Source organism: Hypomesus transpacificus, chromosome 11 (assembly GCF_021917145.1).
Source record: "Hypomesus transpacificus isolate Combined female chromosome 11, fHypTra1, whole genome shotgun sequence".
In the NCBI taxonomy this organism is placed as follows: Eukaryota; Metazoa; Chordata; class Actinopteri; order Osmeriformes; family Osmeridae; genus Hypomesus; species Hypomesus transpacificus.
This window is the reverse complement of record NC_061070.1, coordinates 10,107,344-10,129,576: the sequence shown is the minus strand read 5'-3', so window position 1 is coordinate 10,129,576 and position 22,233 is coordinate 10,107,344. Positions and strand designations below refer to the sequence as shown.

Sequence of the window (22,233 nt, the reverse complement as noted above, 5' to 3'; positions counted from 1 at the left end):
TATTTGTAGAATTTGATTGAACTGTATAATTCAAGAGATATGATGCAAGTGCTTTTTTTTCAATAGATAATGCTTTATTATGGAAATAATTATTAATGTTTTATCCATATGGCTGATTCATTTGGTTTCCCATATTTAATGAAGCATTACAGTTTTTCACAATTGCTAAAACACTAAACCCCATTCTCTGAGTAAAATGTTCAGTGAACTAAACCAATTAGTCAATTAAGACACTCTTTTGGCAAAACTCTAAACACATTCTCATTCACTAAACACATTTTGCACTGAGATGCACTTGTGCTGCAAAATGGTTAACACAGGGGGCAAACAGTAAACACAACTACGAGCGATAGCAATTAACGATTACATATTTTAATCGTTTGACAGCACCAGTCTATGTACAAGAAAAGTTCAATATCAACCAGCATTTTTTACTGTAAATGTTTACCTTCCACCATACAGCCCCTTCCTCAACCAAATTGAAGAGTTTTTCTCTGTTTGGCGGTGAAAGATCTATGACTGAAACCCATATACAAGGGTAAATCTCCTACAGGCAATGGAATTGGCATTTCTGAGTCTGTAGCTTTAAATGCTATGAGGAGGAGAAAGGCAGGGCAAAATGCCATTCTTCCGTAATTTGCAAGCCATGTTGTCTCTCGAGGGAAAAAAATATTGCGTTCGCAGGTTGTAGCCCATTTTCTCATTGGCGGGCCTAATTCTCTGGGCGGGCAAAGCAGAGAAAGGGGAGGTAACCTTTCCTCTTATGACGACATAAGAGGAACATTTTCAGTGTTTGAGCTTTCATTTTCTCAAAGGCGGACAAGAATACCCAGGGTTTGGTTTTCACCTATTAACATGTCTAACCACTGGGGGGACCAAAGGCAGGCTAGGGGAACTCATTAGTGTTAAATAACCTCCTAAAGTGAAATGTTCATGTCATGGGACTTTAAGGTTTAAAAAAAAGCAATACATAAAATAAATCATTATCCATCAGTAAAAGGAATCATGAACGATAAAATGTAAAACACTTTTGTAACAAACATTGCTGTATATTTAAACTGTGACAACGAACCCCCATACCAGTGTAACAACCAACCCCATCTGAACTCTTGAGCTAAATGTTTAGCCAGCAACCACATGACTTGACCTAGCATCTGATGAATGTAGGCCCTCTGAAAGTCTAGCTATTCCCTTTTACTCTTAAACAAAAGTTACAAAATAGAGATAAGTTAAACGTACAAAGTTACAGAAAAATGTTTATGCTAATAAATAGTTACTATTACCCATGAAATTTGTTTTTTTTACTCTTGTGTACGGTGGCCCTGAAGTGCAAACCACACCCCCTAATATGAGTACATCCCCCAAATGAAAATACTCCCCCCCAATACGAGTCAACTCCCCCCAAATCGGATGACTTGTTCACCTCCCCCCAATACAAAAATGCGCTCCCCCCCCAATACGAGTCAACTCCCCCCAAATAGGATGACTTGTTCACCTCACCCCAATACAAAAACGCGCTCCCCCCCCCCAATACGAGTCAACTTCCCCCAAATCGGATGACTTGTTCACCTCCCCCCAATACAAAAACGCGCTCCCCCAAATGGAAAACGACAGTACATTAACTCAAAAACACATTACATTAACTCTGAACGGAAAGGGTAGATACTACACTTTAGCGCTGATTGGATGCAGTAGGCTAACTAACAAGAAATAAGAAATTGATCGACAGAAGTACAAAATGCAATAGCCTGGCAGAGTTAAGTGCACCAGAACATTTGTTTGGCTATCGAAGAATGTAGCAAATAGTAGGCTACTTAGGCAAAAGTATTTCGTGTTAAATGTATAAATCGATAGCCAAACAACTATACTGGTCCACGTTACTCTGTCATTGTGGCATTTCATTCTTCTGTAGTGGACTAGTCTCTTCTGAAAAGTCCTGCTTCCTTCAACTGCGTTTTTAGCGTGCGCATAGGCTAGCCTACTTATATTGTGAAACGTTAACAGCAGATCTAGGATTATTTCATAGGAATGACCCTGATTAAAATAAAGAGTAGGCTAGTGTAATGACTCTGAATTGTCAACATTAATGTTTCCTCTTTCCTTCCAATCAAAACGATTAATTTCATGACAATGACAGAGTTACGTGGACTAGTTGTTTGGCTATCGATGTTTACGTTTAACACTGCAATTTATGCTTTTGCATACGTAGCCTATGCTACATGCTTCGATACCCAAATACGAAAGAGCGCTTGGGTTTGATTCGTTTTCAACAAACAACATATTACGTTGCTCTGATTGGTTGTAGGTCTATCCAATTGAGCGAAGAGGCATTTGTTTTACGAGTTCGGTTGAAACACGCCCGGTAGTCACAGCCCAACGGAGAGTTTTCAGACTCATATTCTGACTAGAATTATGAGTATGACAACGTCAGGCTAGCTGTAATGAGCTTGTGACAACCAACCCGTGTGACAACCAGCCCCGGTCTCCCCTACTCTAGACCAAAAAAAAATCCTAGCTAAGACATTCTAAAGCAATCAACATGACACAAATTTAAAAGCAATTATTTTTTTACAAACAAAAACGCGTTGTACGTGAAGTGAGATGCTTTATTCACCAATGGTTGATTCAAATTGACAGCGTATTTACCAAGATGATGAGAAGTAGGCTATCACACGAGAAGGGGAGTAGGGAGGGTCAGTGTTTGCTCTGAAGTGATGGTGCGGTCTGCGTTTTACACAGTCTCATGCTTGGTTAATCTTCGACTGTTCTGGCTGATTTGATAGGATTACAATGCAGTCTATGTAGCCTATTCAAAAGTTAACAACACGCGAGCTCAATTAAGACCGGAACATGTCTTTGGCAAAAAACAATCGATATTCGGAAGAAAGGTCCAAATGTGTTGCTAGACTCTGGAAAGTGTTTCCTCATGCTTTTCTCATAGTTTCACTAATTGGATATGCCGCATTGGGCGCCATATTATTCATGTATGTCGAGGGGAACAGTACGCCCACAGGAGAAGAAGATTATCATAATTTTTTATGTGACATAGTAAGGTTGAACCGGTCAGGTAAAATCTCTCATTTTACTATATTGCAAATTTGAACAGTAGGCCTGGCTATAAAATGTAGTAGGCTACACAATATAGGTAGCCTTGTAGCCTACTAGGCTTCAATTATACACTGTATTTATTAATATAGATTTTCTACGCTTTTCTATTCAAGATAATTCGTCTTGTACCAAAGAAGAAGTGGAAACAGTAGAGATGAAAATCAGAAATGATTTTAAGTCTACTTGGCTTCAGCATCCCAACAGATGGACATTTTTTGGATCCTTGTTCTTCTGTTGCACTGTTTTTACAACTGTTGGTAAGTTTCAACTGTCAGCCCAGCTGTCTAAAACTTGTAAACTTCAAACTCAAATCAGATAAGCATATTATTTCATCCAATAAGGTAGGTTGCCTTGGACACTATTGGATAGGCTAAATAAAAAAATGTTTCCTTTTGCTTTCATTTTTGCTTTAAGTTTTCTGTGTGTGGTGTTGCCAGGCAGTAAAGAAGGACACATGTTCTTTCCGTCATTTAATGTAGACCTAAGCAGTCAACCATGTGATCAAACAACATTTAATGCTTGTAAGCACTGAAGATTTAAACATGCTCTTGCTCTTAAAATCATTACCTTTCAATTTCAAATAAGTAATTATTCCTAAACTGTTGATGAATATTTTTGGATTAGTATGTATTTCAGTAGGCCTACATATATTTTGACCTTAAAAATACGGTTAGGATTCGGCCTGTGTTAGTGTTTATTAAACACACCCAAAGGGGATACATTAAGTGTACATGTGCTGTATAAGAAGGAAAATACATTTTCAGGCACAAAAATGCAGTAATGGGCAAGTATGTCTGACTGAAATGGGGTACCTCCCAGGCATATCTACAGAAAAATCCACTTTATATCAGTTTTCACATCATCACAATCAAAGACTAGACCAATACGCTCATCAAATATTTTTAAACAAAATGAATCATTGTCTCTATTAAGAAAAATGCATTAACTTAATATGGACCGTCTCGATGATGAGATCATTTGGACTTGAACCACAATCAGAGGACGGGATACAGTATATATCGTATAGAATAATGAATGAACTAAAGGTCTTTAGTTTCCAGGATCGACCTCAGACCTTTCAGCATTAGTGCCTACATTAGTGTAGGTTTACAATAATCAGATAAAAAGCTTTTCATCATTAAGAATTGTGATTCTGGAATATTTACATGCAGTGGATAGGCTTCACATACTATTAGATGACTGTTTAGTCAATCTATCAAACTAAATGTACTATATTACACTTTTTCTGTCAATGGTTTATGTAAGACAGTTGTTTATTAAATGGTGGAAATAGTTCCACCTTGTAATACCTTAGAAGGCCTTTAAAGTTGAGCAGAGAGCTTGGGTGGTTGGAGGTTAGATAATAGATAATGGCTAATAGCTTTTTCAGCAGACTGAATGGTCACAAATCATGGAGAGAAACACTCTGAGGAAGATGCACTCTACAACACCACAGACGCTTAGTAAAAACCTGGCCACATGAAGTGCTTGGAAGGGCTGTGGGCTGGGTTCTGTCCTTGTGAAAGCCCACATTTCTGATAACCAATACATGGAAATGTTTTTGGACATACTATTTCAATTGTGTAGACCGGCCGAACGTGTCTAACTCTGTGTCAATACATCAGTGAAAGAAGATCAACGCTGTATGTAATACGAAGCTATGTATCTGGTGATGGTAAACCTACACTAATGTAGGCACTAATGCTACAACTGTAGCTAGAAATGGCTTCTGATTGAAGTTGGGACTGGGAGGCAGGCCAAGCCACTGGCGTATTTTATATCTTCAACGGGGACAGAAAGACTGATGAATTGTGATGTATTCAAGACTAATCTGTAGAACAGGATCTTTACTGCAAAGAATAACCAGTAAGGTGTCAGAATCTGGTTTATTGCCAAGTAAGTTTACACATATGAGGAATTTGCTTTGGTAGGTTAGTGCATAACAATAAATAAAGACAAATATAAAGAAAGATAAAGCAAGTACTGTAAGTAATATGCAAAAAATAAATAAACAGAAAATAAGTTACTCCAAAATTCTAATAAAGAATACTGTAAAATATGTACAATATGACTGTTCCTGAAATAAATGAATAGCTTTACAGGTTATGCAGGAATGTGCAAAAGTTCACAGTATGTTGTTTCAAGAAGATGTGCAAGTGTGTAGTGTGCAGTGTGCAAGACAGTAACCAGAAGAAGTCCGTCAATGTAAAGCTTTAGACTATAACGTCAAATCAGTGTCAGTCAGGGGACCTGGGGCCTTCTTAATGAAGCCAGCTGCAGATGGGAAGAAACTTTCTAGAAGAGGTCAATATTTAACACCAAAGACACTTGGTTAATTCATGATACTGTAGGATATGTACTGTATGCTGCCCTTTGGTTGTAGTTCAAGTCCAAATGATCTGTTTATATACTGTATATACATACATTTAGATGGTGCTGATAATCAAAGACTTGAAGTGCACGGTTCTAACAGTAACAGTCTGTGTTTTCCAAGACACATCATCACATCATCTCAAATACACAGAGGGTCAATGATGCATACACCAGAAGTAGTAATGTACATTTAAGTGCTGCATACCTTGCCATTATGTCATCAAGTCATTAGTCAAGACTACTGTCATAGACTACCTCATAGAGCTTATTTGGTCCTATATTAGGCATAATTCATTATTGGTTAAAATGAATAAAACTTTTTTCACTCTTTAAAAAGCTATTCATATTTTAGCATCAATTGCTTTATAGATACATTGGTTCATTAACATACAATTACACCAGTAAACTGTTATTATTTATGTAGGCTATTTCTTTTTGCCTTTTGGCCACAGAGTCACCATGTCACACTCTCTTTAAACAAAGTTTGTATCATCCAACTACAAAAGCAGGAATTATGACTGTGTGTGTGTATGTGTCACGGCGAGTGGTGGGGAAGAACCCAAATGCAGGAGAGTAACGAAGCATTGTATCGAACAAAGGGTTTATTTTCAAAAACTGGAAGCAGACAGGGTACTCATGCTGATAATGGGTAACAAGACAAAGACTGGACACAAAACAGGAACCTAACTACACAGAACCAAACAAGACACAGGTGGACACTGAGACTAACGAGAACTGAAACAACTGAACGAGGCACAGGTGAAGACAATGACAGACACAGGTGAAGACAATGACAGACACAGGTGAAGACAATGACATACACAGGTGAAGACAACGACAGACACAGGTGAAGACAATGACAGACACGGGTGACAACAATGACAGACACAGGTAAAGACAATGACAGACACAGGTGAAGACAATGACAGACACAGGTAAAGACAATGACAGACACAGGGAAACACTAGGGCAGGGCAAAACCGAAAACGGGGGCAGGGCTGTGGCCGTGACTGTATCCCCTCTGAAGGGACGTCACTGGATGTCCCACAAGGCAGAATTGGGGGTCGGAGCTGGTCCGGGGGACAGCCCGGAGGCAAGACCCAGGGTCAGGGCAGGTCCGGGGGCCGGAGCAGGTCTGGGGGGTGGCCCAGGGGTAGGATGAGCACAGGAGACGGCAGAGAGCCACGCCCATGATAAATAATATAACAGATGAATAAGTCAGAAACTGTGTAGAAACAGCTGTACACATGTTTCAGAGAACATTTTACGTCTTTGTACATTTTACCCAAGGGTTTGCTAACCTGTTTCTGGAGATTCATATAACAAACTGTTTGGTTAGCTGAATCATGTTTTACAACTAGGAATAGACTGAAACCATATGGGAGCATAGATCCCCAGGAGCAGATTTTGCACCTATCAAACCTATCCTCATGCCACAACCTTTGTCCTCCATTTATAGGTTATGGAGAGATTTTTCCAGTGACATTGGCTGGGAAAATGGTATGCATCCTGTATGCCATGCTGGGAATTCCCCTCATGCTGCTGGTCATCTCGGATGTAGGGGACATTCTCGCCGTGCTTTTATACGAAGGATATCTCCGCCTGCACCGCCTCTGCAAGCTTCTCCTCTACCGCACCTGGTCCCCAAGGCAGGCCCAGGGGACATCTGGGGACATTCATATGCAGGATGGTACCTACATCTTCAACCAGGAGGTGGTGGTCCACGAGCCCATGGACATCCGGCACGTTCTTCACACCCAGGCTGATGTCAAGCGCAAGTCGATCCAGCTGCGAGACAACACTGAGATATTCAAGCGCATCATCGCCAGGGACAATCTATCCAGAAAGGGAGCACTGATGCGCAGCATGTCTTGCCCCGAGTTGAACCGCATGTCTCCTCTGCCCAAGGGCTTTGCCATCTGGGATTTCACAGGAATAGGGGAGAGCATGGAACATTTAGATGTGCCTCTGGTCCTGATCCTCATTGTTGTGTTCACCTACATTCTGTTCGGAGGCCTCATCTTGCCCAGGTGGGAAACACAGATAGGTCGGTTCGATGCCTTTTACTTCTGCTTCATTACGCTCACCACCATTGGATTTGGTGACATTGTGCCCAGCCACCCCAAGTACTTTATGCTCACCTCCTTCTTCATCATTGCTGGAATGGCTATAATGTCCATGGCCTTCAAGCTGAGCCAGTTGCGTGTCATTAGCTGCTATCGCCAATGCATGCAACGTATCACAGGGGGAAATGTGGAGAGCAATGAGGAAGAGGAAAGTGAATGAGCAGTAGAGGTCTCAACATGGCCTGGGTGGCTTTGAAGTTCAAGGGCTTCCCCAATTTGGGTTCAAGATTGGTGTCAAAGGTTGACTGACTTGGGATATGGGAAGCTTGGGGTGAATCTAGATTAGATGTTTGAGCCTTCCTCAGTAGCATGAGAAATTGTACACGTGTCTGTGGCTTTACGGACTCTTTGAATGGGGGTTCTATCGCTCTTTTTTTCCTGTATGTTCAATCAATGGCTTAAAAGCTGAGTTCATGTTGACCTACTTGATACTTGTAGTTTTGGCTGCAATAGTCAATGTAAGTTGGTTGGTTGGTTGGTTGAAAATAACATTCTTGTTGGACCTTTCCATTTTCTTTTGAGTTTCCAGGTGTTCGAATCTTCCTAGAGCTTATTGTTTGCTGTGCCTCACTTATCTGGTTACTCAACCAACCAACCCTAACAATAATAATGTTGACTTTTTTTGTCTACAATTAATTTATTCTACTAAATTGTTCCTCTAGGATTGATCATTCTAATATTACATCTAAACATCTATAGCTTTGTGCCAACAATTGTGTTGTCACCTGAACTTATAGCTTATATGCTCTTGCTTGCAGTTTGTTGCTTTCACAATGCCATCAAATGTATGTGTGGCTTGTGAATATTTAATTAAGAAGAACCTGATGCCATAATTTATATCCTCACATATAGACATATTGCACTTACTAGAACAACTATATGTTTGTGTCAGCCATTGATGTCTTTTCCAAAGCCTGTGGCTCAGTATAAAGCTTTAACTGATACCCAACTGATCCTCTCTATCCCTTAATTGCTAAGATGGATGAAGAATAAAAAGATTAAAGAAAATAACTTTTAATGCTTCTCATCAGTATGGGATCATTGTTGGAGTATTTTTATCGTGGGAATCTTGAGTATATTTTTATTGTGGGCATATGCTTATAGTGTGTATATATTTAGAATATTTTGATTATCTGGGATAGTCAAATTTGGCCCCAACCGGGACATAACCAACCAGGATATAAGTCCAACTGTAGACACTTTCAGTGAATTCCCAGTTCAGGGAAAGCCACTTCATGTCAAGGTTTTATGACTGACTGTTACAGCAATCTCGTAAACCACTGATGAAAGTAGGCTGAAAGTATCTGACAAGAGGGACAGGTCTCAACCATGCCTGCGTGGTAGGGAGAAAAAGTTAACTTTCTCACTTGCAATGACCCCACATTGTTGTACCTTTGTGTACATGAAAGTAGCAGTGGGTGTGTTTTTGAAAGAAAACTTCCCTGTAGTGCAGGAGCAAATAGCTAAGCCTGTTACACATTTAGAAATATGAGGAATTAGGATAGGCTACTTAGCCTACTAGAAAGTCCTGGCGCTTATTTGCATCTTGAAATCCTTTCATGCAGTGGAACGTTTATTGTTGATGGTATTAGGCAGACACACTAAACCAGTCGCCATCCGAAGCTTCAATAATACATCACGTGTTGTTCTAATAACACATTAATTGTAACACAATGCAAACACAATTGAATTAAATTCGTACAACAGCTGCGTCGCAATGGAAAAAAAATGAATCTGTTTATAGCAACATACTTGGACTGTGTTAAGGGAACGTCACTTCACTTGTTCTTCATAGCTGAAAATGTTGCATCGATTATTGATGTATCGTTCGTGAACGATTTGTTTATTTTGAACGGATCGTTAATAACCTAACTTGGAAGTAACGAGTTGTCGGGCTTGTATCAGAGAGTGTGATTCGTTCATTTTCTCGTGGCCGCGCATCGGGACTGTATGGAAGTCAACGTAACGCACGATGGCGCCATTGTCACTGTAAAGAGTGCGCACGAATTTGTTTTGATTATCGGACTAATTGAATTTGATCGCAGTCTATAAAGCAATGGATTATTCAATGAGGAAGTTTGTCAGACGGCTTCGTGATGGTTTGAGATAAAGTTGGCCATATCTGAGCTCTATAGATAGATGATAGCCAAAGTACTGATTGCCATCGTTTGACTATGCTCAATCATTTGTCATATGTTTTATGGCCAGCTAGAAATGTGTCATATATTGTACGGAGTGATCCGTATTATGCCAGTTAAACTGACAGTAGTAGCCAGCCCCAAGCCAAAGTTTACGCGCTATGATTCCCCTCACCTTAAAAGACTCGCTGTTAAAATATTGGGGTATATCGACTATAATGCTCTTGCCATGACTCTTCAGGAAAATGCCCCTCTCTCTCTTTCATCTCTGTATTTTCCTCGCTCTTCTATATATTCATAGCAATCATTCAAAATATTCTATGCTAAATCGGTTGATGTCGAGTAAGCCCATAGAGGACGCAAAATATTGTATTTATTTATTGTTCACAAATGAGAATTGGCTATTTCATCCATAAATGTTTCAAGAAAGACACTGGGCATCTGTCAATGCGTTGAGTTTGCGATGCTGTAGGTAAGGATGTTCCTGATAAAGGTTGAATGACGTCAAGGATCAGTCAAGTAAGTAAAACGCCCCGCATCTTTGGGTCTTTTTACCACGGTTGCTGCTGCAAGAGGATTTCGCAAATGTTCATTTAAGGTTAGATATTTAAGGACTTCTGCACATTCAACTACAGTTTATTTTTCTTCCTTGTATTTATTATACGACCACACAATTATACTGTAGTCTCAAACATGTTTGGACCTTTTTAATATTAGGCTATTATTTATAAGCTACTCTCAGGACTGTATTCTAAAAATTAACTTGCAGAAAAATAACACTTTACAGCCACAGCTGTATTTGAAACGATTTCCTTTTGACTTGTCTCTTTTCTCTTCACAACAGGGGGACCTCAAACGTTTGTCTATTTTTCCCACCGCAGAACGAGTCCTTCTTTTCGCTCGTTCTTTTGTGGACTTTAACAATGGGAAGATTAGACACTCTCAGATCATTTAATTTATTAACATGGCTGAGAGAGGAGAGGCAATCAAGGAAGTTGATTCTGGTTATTGTGTTCATCGCCTTGCTATTGGATAATATGCTTCTCACGGTGGTCGGTAGGTACAACTCAGCATACACCTTACACCTGTTACCCTATAAAGCATTGACCACGAATCTTGTGTTCAACCTGAGGTGGCAACTTGTTTTAAATCATGTGAAAAATCAAATGTTAGTTAGAACTTAAATGGGCTATGGAGTCTTGAATCAGAAGCACATGTTTAATGAACCGTCTAAGTTTTTAATTTATGTATTTATTTTTGTACATATTTTAGCCTACATATAATAGGCTACTCACATGTTTCATGCATCATACATAGACTCAAACTTAAAACAGATCATTAAACTTCGTGATTTGAATACGTTCCGGAATCGTAAAATATTCTATCATGACTGATTCAACAATATGTGGCCAACTCACACAAAATACATGTCCTTGTTTAGAAATGCAAAGCAGATTTACCCATAGGATACACGTCAAAAACCACCAGTTGATCTGTCTGAAAACACTATAGTAGGTATCCTAAGCATTTTCTAAAAGGCAACACATTTTCACGATACAAACCATTTCCAAGTCTAATCCAATTGTACATGACATTGATGACCGTTTAGCGGCTGTATATTTGGGTGCGACATTGCCTCTCGGCGACGTAGTGTTTCTAGGACACATCCATTACGCACGAACGCGCGTTGTGGATACAAACAGATCCACTCATTCCCTGAGAGCGTTCGTAAATGACTAGCGTGCCCCTCATTTGTGGAACCAATCGCAAAAACACAAGACAGGTGATGCTTGTGCTGTGTTGACTCCACAGTAATCGTTATTTATCTAGCCTATTAGAATTTCTATGGAAATGGAAAAAGCTGATACTTTTATTATACTACCTATTACTTCATGCTAACTTATTTGTGGAGTTTAATGTAAATATAAATTGAGAAAGTATTTCACAGGATGTAAATTGATTCACTAATCATTATTCTGGCATGTTTGTTATTTTCAGTACCCATCATTCCCAGTTATCTATATACCACTGATACCAACACTGTCAAGAATCACACCACCTCACCACACAACTCTTCCGGAACCTTCCAGACCATTGTGTCCCTGTATGACAACTCAGTCAGGGTGACCAGCGGGGAACCCGCTGATACCAGACCCTTAGGTGGGACCATCCCTCCCCCTACTACCACCCTTGTGCCCCAGAACAGCTCTGACTGCATCACAAATGATGACCAGCTTCTTAATGAGAACGTCAAAGTGGGACTGCTGTTTGCCTCCAAGGCTACTGTACAGCTGATCACCAACCCCTTCATAGGGCCACTAACCAACAGGTGGGTGACTGCTTCCCTCTCACCATTGTGAGCGGGGCATTGGAATGCTACATCCTGAGAGTATGTGTTTAATCCAGTTTAGTTGTGTTTTTAATGTTCGCGTCCTCCATCCTCCTGTGAGTCTCATAGATGTTTTTGCCATGAAATACGTGCCATGGTTTGCATGGCAACAAGAATGCAACTTCAGAGCTATAAATATAATTGTAACCTTTGTACACGCTGATTTGATATGACATTTAGATCCTTAAAAAGGATCTAAGGAGTGTTCTGCCTGGCATTTGATGCCGCCATAATTTTTTTCTCTTAATTCACTTAATGGTAAATAATGGTTATAAGTGTGTCCAAGCATTTCATACTATTATGACTGATTTTACGGGTAATTATGACGTGGAGATGTGAATTGCACTAAGCTGAACTGACAGGAGACAGGGCCAGTGTGTTTTCTTCAGAGTTCACTGCACATGCACAGTACATGATGGTGGTCTCCTCCCAGGTCACATTGGCTTCCTGATAGCCTGGAGCCCAAATAATGACTCAGCTTCCGTTCTGTCAAAGGTCATCATTGAATAACATTTATGTTTAAATCACAGTAAAATAGAGAGGAGGAACTGTAACAGACTCTCTTCAAGTGGTGGGAAGTAAAATAAAATGCTGTGTGGTAATACTGTTTAAATAATAGTATTTAGAGGCCAAACGTCTTGTCATGTAGATCCAATCTATATAGATCACATGGAACTGAATTCAGGGTTAGCGTTTTGTCTTGGATAGTGATCAGCTGTAATATTTTTGTTTATGCCGTTTCTGTAGGCAAGCACTGTTCACTGAACACATCCACTGTCATGCACATAGATGTTCTCTATAGAAAGGATGTAGTGAGTGTGGTAAAAAACAACGAGCAACGATGCTTCCTTTAACAGTGCACAGGATTGACAGACATATTCAAATAAGTGTTTATGGTCTGTAGTCGGCTCTCAGATATGCTGTAATTGAGGCAAACAAACGGAATCCTATTATTTCCCCTTTGTCACCTTCTGGCTGAGAAAGGACAACACAAGGGAAGTCATGCATGTCAGGGACATGGCAGTAAGGGGCCGTAAATGTTTCTATATAGCATATTCTCTTGGTGTTTGTCCTCTCAATCTTTTTCTAATGTTTTATCTAGTGTCATAATTGTATGATGCCAAATAAGAAGCAGCAATTGGTTTATCTGTCAGGTGTACAACGGTTAATAGACTCCATTTGCATTGGAATCAGTCAGTTCAATGTATAAACATGCTATTCTATGCACTTCCTGCAAATATGGGTAATATATTGTAGAACGTATGGTTGGGCCTTGTTTTGTATCACAGTTTGTGTCAAGCAATTCTTTCTGTGTCTTTACAGAATAGGGTACCAGATTCCCATGTTTGCAGGCTTTTGTATCATGTTCCTCTCGACCATTAGTAAGTATCACCCAGCATCTGCACTGGTCTCTACATAACTGCATCGCAATAATACCATTTTGTAATTTGTCCGTTTAGAATGTGTGCCTGTTGTACTTTTTCAAATGTTTTATTGTTGCTCTTGTTCTTGTCAAGTGTTTGCCTTCTCATCGAGCTACGCTCTGCTGTTCCTGGCCAGATCCATGCAAGGTGTCGGTTCTTCATGTTCTTCTGTGGCTGGTAAGAACATGATCCTGGGGCCCAGCCAGTGTCATGCAAGTGCATGACCACACTCACATGACTACATGTATTGTACCCTTCTAGTACTGTATACAGTTGATGAGTGAACATTATGAGTCCCAAGGTACATTCATTAGACATTTACCTCTTGTAGGAATGGGGATGCTGGCCAGTGTGTACACGGACGATGAGGAGCGAGGAAATGCTATCGGCATAGCGCTGGGTGGCCTTGCTATGGGAGTACTGGGTGTGTGCACAGCCTTCAGTGTAATCTTGCGATCCATGATAAACATCCTCCTCAGAAAAAACAACTAACCTTTATTCAAAGGTCCTCTTCAGCCTTTAAAGTAGGAGCAGGACCTCATCCCCTAGGGAGATAATGTTCTGCAATGACAGTGGAATGTTGACATACTGTAGCTCTGTCCCCCTTATTATTATCACTACACTCCTGAACATTTTCACTCTTATCTGCACAGTGGGCCCACCATTCGGGAGTGTGATGTATGAGTTTGTAGGGAAGACAGCTCCCTTCCTTATCCTGGCAGTTCTGGCCTTGTTGGATGGAGGTATGTCATGTATATGAATTATTACATGTCAACATTTCTACAAAAACACCCAACATTGATTAATCTATGATAATGACACTTTTTGGGTTTTTTTAATCAGTAGATTTTTATATTTGATAAGATGTGTTCATGGCAAACAAAGTTCAGTCTCTGTGTCTCTCCACAGCTTTACAGCTCTTCATTCTCCAGCCTTCCAAGGTAGAGCCAGAGGTGAGTGGCCCTGTCAGCCAGACTGAATTAGGTGAACTACCAGGCCAGAAAGGAGCTGTCTGATTTCCGTTGCTCTCATTGCTCTCTGTTATTTTGAGAAAAGAAGTAAAATGGGCCGTATGACTAGATCATCATCAATATCCCATTTAACATTCAAATCTTGTGGTACCACAATCTTTTTCACGTGTACTGTCCTGTGATTCATATGTTGTGTAACTCTACACAGGGTTTTATAGGAAAGAGAAGAAAACAATTGAAGTGCCTGTGTTCCTCATACACGACTTTACACTTAATCAGGAGTATCTTGAAAACATAGTGTCTCTCACACCAACACTCAAGCTGAATCACTAGATATCTGAATCAACACGGACTGTTCAACACATTTTATACATGGGTAGAATGCAGCCATTCTTTATTTGATGGCTTTGTCTTGGAGTCAGAAGAGACATGTGCCATAGATGCTGATTCTTATCCGTTGCCTCTCTTCTAAATTTGATCTACGGGCCTGATTGTTGTCCGCCGTCACAGCAACCAAGATAACTAACCCTTTCATGACCACAGGGTCTCTTTTGCTTTCACACCAATTTTACAGTCTTGTTACAAGTGTCACAAGTAATACGATGTTCTTCTCAAAGTGAGCTGGATGCTACACTCCCTCTCATTAATGTGAAAACCTGCTGTGATGAATGGGGCCCCATCATTGAGTTCTCTAATGACTAGCAAAGCTCTTACAATAACTCAGAATCAGTTACCCTAATGCTTCAGAGACAGTACTATCAGCATCATGTCAACAAATACTGCTTTTATAACAAATGACTATGTCAAAGTGGATGTAAATAACTATTTTTGTTCTACAAAGACGCTCTCTTATAACATCATGTGTTGTGTCTTCTCCATGAATATGTATAATTACCTTGCTTGCTATAAGCAATCTACTTGCTGTACATAATCAGTCATGGTAAGATAGCCATCTTAGACGGTTAGTGTTTCCTGTCTCATTTCCCCTCTACAGAGTCAAAAAGGAACACCACTATTGACTCTCATGAAGGATCCATACATTCTTATTGCGGCAGGTAAGAAAAACAAATATGCATTGCTGTAAAACAATGAAGCCATATATGTTTAGAAATTTCAATTGTCAGTCCCACTTGATAAAGTGATAACCAACCAAAACGGTCAACCTATATTTGTGCCCCCCTATAAATGTAAGACACGATCAACGCTAAGCCTCCTAATCGATTTCTGGGTGGAGTACAGTATTATTAGTGTGTTAGTGTGTGTGTGTTTGTTTGTGAGTGTGTGTGTGTGCGAATGCGATTGAGATTATGCAATTGTTTGAGTAAAATGTGTGTCTATGTGTCAGTAGACCTCTTTTCCACAGGTCAATTACCACAAATGGGTCATGGCAACCTGATAAAGAAAGAAAGAAAGAAAGAGAGAAAGAGAGAGATAGAGAGCGAGAGAGGAGAACAGTCCAAAAAAATCGAAATAAGCATTGTGCCTATTTATCCACAATCACATTCTCATTTCTAGGTTCCATTTGTTTTGCAAACATGGCCATCGCGATGCTGGAACCAGCCCTACCCATCTGGATGATGGAGACCATGTGTGCAAGGAAATGGCAACTAGGTACTGATTCATTTATTTTTCACTTTACTACTTGCCAAACTGCATATGATCCCTTTTACTTGTGTGACATATGTGAAATAAAGTACTTCATTGCTTCAATTCGTGTGACAACATAGGGGGCATTATATTAACTTTATAATGATGCCGTTGAGTATAAAAAACAGATTTGGAGCTCTTGGATAATTGTCCAAAAAATACATTGAAACAGTACTCCAGCCCAATGGGCCCTCCTGTTAAAACCAAATTATTCCTCTTCATTGCAGGCACTAACTATTTTATTCCTTGCATTGTCTCAGAGGTAATAGATAAAGGCGGGATGAGAGAGGTGAATGGAGAGAAATGGGATTGGGGGGAACAGGATATTAGGGTGTCTTTCGTTCACGAGTGAAGAGCACAAGTCTTCATTACAGACCAAGATAGAAACTGATAGTGGGACTCCTTATCTTAGCCCTTCCCCCTCCTCTCTCTCTCTCTCTCTTTCGCTCGCTCACATCATTCTTTCTGCCTGTCTGTCTGTTCTCAACCCAGGTGTCGCCTTCGTGCCAGCCAGCATCTCCTACCTTATTGGAACCAACATCTTTGGTGTAATGGCCCACAAGATGGGGAGGTAGGGAGGGAAATTACTCTGTTATTTTTCTCATACTTCTTATCTTCTCTGACTCACACTCTAATCTTTTTCACTTTCCGTTTTTCGGAGTTTCCGGTGTTATTGAGAAGCTCAAAATGAGTTTTCTGCTGGCGTGGTCTGATACTGTTTATTGAAGTCTTGGGGTGACACTGTGTTTATATAAAGATGTTTGTTACCTTGGGTAAAAACATTTTGGTCATATATCAATCTTTGCCTGTTAAGCTTAGGTCTGATCCATTCATTGTCAGTGTTTTGTGACCTTTGTTTACTGTAGACCCTCTTGGAAGCCAGGTTACATTGCAAGATGTACTCTACAAAAAATAACTCAAAGCTCAAATGTCCCAAACTAGCCTCAAAAAGAGCAGATCACTATCAGCCGGACAGTTTGCTTCCGCTTCTTGCTTTGTTTTAAGTTTATTATTCCAACAAATCTGATTTATACAACCTCACGGTACAGAAGAACAGGAACAGGAACTGGGGGGGGGGGGGGGGGGGGGGGGGGGGGGGGCTAAGGGTAGGCGGGAGATGCGTGACGGACTGTGGAAATGGGCAGACACTGAGCAGCCCTTCTTCTTTTCCACCCAGATGGCTGTGTGCTCTTATTGGAATGCTCGTCGTGGGGATAAGCATCATGTGTGTGAGTACTGGAGCCATGGTTACAAATGGCTGTTACAGAGTCACATACACTAACATGAGGAACTACATAAGATGATTTGGGGAGAAATGATTGAGTGAATGTCCTAACGAACACAGATGTGCTGTGAGCGAGTGCATTCAAGAGTGAGGTAGAGGTTAAATGCCATATTTGGATGCACGAGAGAGAGCCTTTGTAGCAGAAAGTCCATTTGAGGACATTGTGTTAATGTTCTACCATATCCCACTATTCCCCAAATCACATTTGGAGCCACTAAAGGGAATGAGAGTTCAGTCAGAAGTCAATTGAAGGTGCATAAAACCAGTGCACTGACAATGTCTGTGTAGCAAGAAATCAGCTATTCCAGTATTCTAGCTACGCTCAAAGACTTGACCACTGAAAGGCCTCATGTTAAAAGTAAATAACTCAATTATATATTGTCTTACCAAACTCTGTTTTATGTGGTCTAGGTTCCTCTTGCCAAAGACATCTATGGTTTAATAATTCCCAATTTTGGAGTGGGCTTTGCCATTGGTAAGTCTATTCATACAGTCTTCAACACTAAAGCAGCAGAAGGCATAAGTAGTAGTACAGTAGACTGTATAAAAATCTAATTGAAGTTACACGTACTTGGTGTCTCATTTCTGACAGGTATGGTGGATTCTTCTATGATGCCCATCATGGCTTATCTGGTGGACTTGCGACATGTGTCAGTCTATGGCAGTGTATATGCCATCGCTGATGTGGCTTTCTGCATGGGCTTTGCTATTGGTACTGTAATACTATCAAGAATGTATTTGTTTATAAAGCATTTATACATAAAGGATTATAGCTTGATCTATAAATTCATCAAGTAAGTATATTTGTCAACACTAGACCTAGTATTATCTGTCCCAAAGGTCCATCTATTGGGGGACCCATAGCAGAAACCATTGGTTTTCCCTGGCTTATGACTATCATCGGGCTTGTGGACATCCTCTTTGCTCCACTATGCTATTTCCTCAGGAGTCCACCTGGACAAGAGGAAAAAATGGTGAGGCAAATCTGCAGTTCACACGCATACAGTGCATGCTGTACCGTAATTTAACATAACACCTTTCACATACAGTACACAGCTATTCATGTTTTTTTGTCCTCATCAAACCAAACTAAATCTTCCATACCTATGCATTTGCCACTTTACAGTGGCTTTCATTTAAACACAGGGGACTGTAAGCCCTTTGTGCTAAAAATAAGAGCTCACTTGTATTATTCCTTGTACTTCCATCAGGGAAAATAAACTTTTGTCTTCATGGCTGTGGTCTATGCACTGCCATTATTCCACTAATAACACTAATAGACAATTGTTGTGTTCTTCTCAGGCCATTTTGATGGACTCCAACTGCTCAATGAAGACCAGGTCGTATTCCACTCAGGGAACATGCTACCAAGGCGATGATATGGAACCAGAATATGATGACGAATAACAGTCCCCAACCATGTATGTTAACCCTCCAGAGGATCTATTTTGTTGTACGGAAAAAAAAACTGAGAAAATATAAAATAGTAACAACGAAGCAAAACAGCCAAGCCGTTTCCGTGTGAATGTCTTGCCTTTGGTCTTCACTGTTATGTGTCATTGTTAGCGTTTTTACGACTGGAGCAAACCAAAGTTGTTTTCTGTGCCCTGTGGTCAAATGCTGATGCTTGATGAGGGTCATTTTTAGATAACAGCCTTATCATAGTGAGGAGGAACACATGTAAAAACAGGGTTGTATGTGCCATCAGAGGGAGTTGGTCACTTCATCTGAGGGTGAGTAATCACCTGTTTCTGTAGAGTTGTTTGTTAGGATTAAACATCTGTCTTAATTCACCTTTTCGCCATTAATAGTTTTACACACCTGACAGTGCTGCGATTCTTTGAATACAGGACATAATACGATTCTGATGGAAGACAGAATGTTCTTTAGAAACAGACTTTGGATTAGATTCAGCAACTCAAAGCACTGTGAGGAAATGATGTGGGTATTATTTTATTGGTCCACTCATTTTAGACAAAAAAAGTCTGAAATTGTATTTCATCCTTTTATCTTTTTTTATTCTTGAGTCAGGGGTAATTTTATTCAGTGTTTGCCTGGAAATTAACTTGCTATGTTAAATGATGTACTTTCAAAAGCAGTTCTGGGTTAATTGTCCCCCTCTGGAGTTTTCATCATGAGCACATTGGATAACGACGGCATTGTCGATTTAGATGTGGCTAATTGTTGAACGTTTTTGGTAGGCCTTTAGAATGTGTGAAAAGGAACACCCACTTCTGGGATGACTTTCTGTCATAAATACATTTATTTGTATTTGCCTGTTCTGTTTTTAACACAATTTGTGACATTATGCTCTGGTGGACGTGTTAGACAATGGAAATGCAATACAATTTTTTGACAAAATGATGATCTGCAGGATGTTGATCATGATACATATTGACACTTGACATAATAAACCATTCATTGATTACCTGTAAGTAAATCATTTTTCCCAAGTAGTTATTAGTAGTAATTAATTCCTATTTTGTTCCAGTACATGGCACCTTAGGAGGGGGATGACCCAAGCACTTTATCACACAGACATAATCACCGAACTCCACAGTGACTGAGTCATTTATTAGTAACATAAACAGAGATGATCTAGTAATAGGGTTGTGCCAATAGGATCTTAGTTCTAAGTTCTAACTAATGACTTCAGCCTCAATGAAGTTTGTCTTAAGGGTAGTTGTTCACTTGATAAAATACAAAGATGTTAACGTAAGGATTGTGCTACTGTATAGACAGTAGTATTCAGTCCTTAAGGTTTTTACAACATTGTTTCTCGATTGACTGCTACCATGAAATAAATATTGAGAATTCCACTTTACAGGATTTGTATGCGTGTCCACACACTTCACACAGATTATGGAATTGGCTAGCTAGCTCTTGCACATGTCCCTAGTGTTATTCACAAGGATCCCCTCCTCTGTTAAACACGGACCAGAAGATGAAAATATTGACTGTCTCTCTTTGACCTAACAGAAACGACAAGGCATACAGCATAGCACAATAATTGTCATGTATTGACTGACAATTATAAGGTTCAGATACAAAAGTTTGGTTTTTCCAAATGTCCTTGTTTTGACACTTTATACTATTATATTGTATGTTTTGTTTATGGTATAAAAACATTTTATGTATTTAGATAATTTTGATATTTAAATATTATGAAATGACCCCACTCTTTACTATTTGCTGATATATTTTATTTGGTTTTATAAGAAAATTATTTTGACAAGATTACAATAGAGATTCTTTTTTTGTTTTTACTATTTACAATCATTTGTTAAATCATGGTGGTTATACATGAGATTAAATATTTTTTTTGTCTTTTTGTATACCAGAAAATTAAGGCACACGCGCACAAACATGTACAGTATGTGTTTGTGCGTGTGTTATTGTCAGTGTGTGTGCCTTCTGACATGTATGTCATTGGTTTATGTGTCTCAAGTACTAAATGGTGCAAATAATGTTGCCATTTTATATTCTGGACTGATGGTTGCTTGGTTGTTTACATGTGAGGTGTTCTGATTGTGTAATATATGTTGACATTCATTGGAGAAGGGAAATCCTAAATTAAATGTTGTATACTCTAAAAAAACTTTTGTATGGACATGTCAGTGCTGTATGTTATCTTTGATCCATCCTCAGATTTGAGGCCTTATCTAATACTGACGGTTAACCACTTAAACACAATGGAATGGTCAGAGATTTATAATAATCAATTGAATAGCTCAGCTTCTTAAAGCCCACCATTAACATATGTAAAGGATATAGATTGCATACAACATAATACACGTTCAAGACCTGTCTGCCGGTCCCATGTCATATTCTATGATCCATCATTTCTTCATTTTTCTGCTTTTAACGGATAAGTACGACCATCAATGATGTCCATTCCACATGTATAAGATGTATAAGGGGTTAATGCTACCTTTTCTGGGTGTCCATTTTGAGCACTTGAAAAAGAAAACACAAGAGCAGGCTATGATGGGGAAATGTGTCACTTAGTCACCCCATGTAGGAAGAGACACACTGTAATCATCCCATCCATCTCTCCGCTGGGCTCCAATTACTTACCAGATGCTTGCATAATGATGTCCCTCCCCACCAAGGAACCTTAGCGCGAGGACACAGTGCCTAAATCTCACCCTCACTTGTAGATTAAAGAAAAAATAGAACAGTTGGTTGTAGAACATATTTCCCAATATAAGGTACAACCATGAGATTCACTTTCAAATTAAACACTGACCTGCAGGATGGGTCTTCAGGGATATATCATCTCAGCCAACCAGGACGAATACCCCCCCTCCCTCCCCCCCACAGTTTCTCCCTTTGGTTCTAGGGCCTAGACAATCTGGGGGTTACTGGTTGGGATCTAAACTCAGAGCCAAAGTCTTTCACAAAGCCCTTCTTGTACTCCAGAGTATCCCAGTTTATAATCCAGATTGACAAACAGCATTTTTGCACTTGACACACTGCCCCCACAATCACAAACACCACTTTCGTCAAACATTTGTCGATACAGTATAACTATGTATTACTATATAACTACGGCCTAAATCATTATTGGTTCGCTATTGTTCAAGCTTATTTCTTGCATATTTTTTCCATAGTTGTGTGATGCATGTCTACAATTAATTATTTTTACAATTATTTCAACCTACAGGCTAATCTTTTTCAAGTATCTCTGTATCCCATTTAGAAGAAATTAGCTGTAGCTAACTACAGACAGTTTCAGAACAGTTAGTATAATAGAATAGTGAAGACATCTC

General features: G+C 39.6%; 2 protein-coding genes across 2 annotated transcripts; both read left to right on the top strand.

Annotated features, from left to right (window-relative positions):
- The first annotated feature begins 2,705 nt into the window (after nucleotides 1–2,705).
- kcnk18 (potassium channel, subfamily K, member 18) lies at nucleotides 2,706–8,615 on the top strand. The gene is made up of 3 exons (XM_047029294.1): nucleotides 2,706–3,067; nucleotides 3,222–3,365; nucleotides 6,941–8,615. The coding sequence occupies exons 1-3, from the start codon at nucleotides 2,851–2,853 to the stop codon at nucleotides 7,765–7,767; spliced, it is 1,188 nt and encodes a 395-aa protein (XP_046885250.1). The 5' UTR covers nucleotides 2,706–2,850; the 3' UTR covers nucleotides 7,768–8,615.
- Nucleotides 8,616–10,187: 1,572 nt separating this feature from the next.
- On the top strand, nucleotides 10,188–19,889 carry slc18a2 (solute carrier family 18 member 2). The gene is made up of 16 exons (XM_047029892.1): nucleotides 10,188–10,343; nucleotides 10,590–10,801; nucleotides 11,744–12,074; nucleotides 13,458–13,516; nucleotides 13,652–13,735; nucleotides 13,890–13,982; nucleotides 14,212–14,301; nucleotides 14,468–14,511; nucleotides 15,524–15,584; nucleotides 16,045–16,140; nucleotides 16,669–16,747; nucleotides 17,354–17,405; nucleotides 17,873–17,936; nucleotides 18,054–18,173; nucleotides 18,302–18,435; nucleotides 18,764–19,889. The coding sequence occupies exons 2-16, from the start codon at nucleotides 10,669–10,671 to the stop codon at nucleotides 18,866–18,868; spliced, it is 1,545 nt and encodes a 514-aa protein (XP_046885848.1). The 5' UTR covers nucleotides 10,188–10,343; nucleotides 10,590–10,668; the 3' UTR covers nucleotides 18,869–19,889.
- The last annotated feature ends 2,344 nt before the right edge of the window (nucleotides 19,890–22,233 follow it).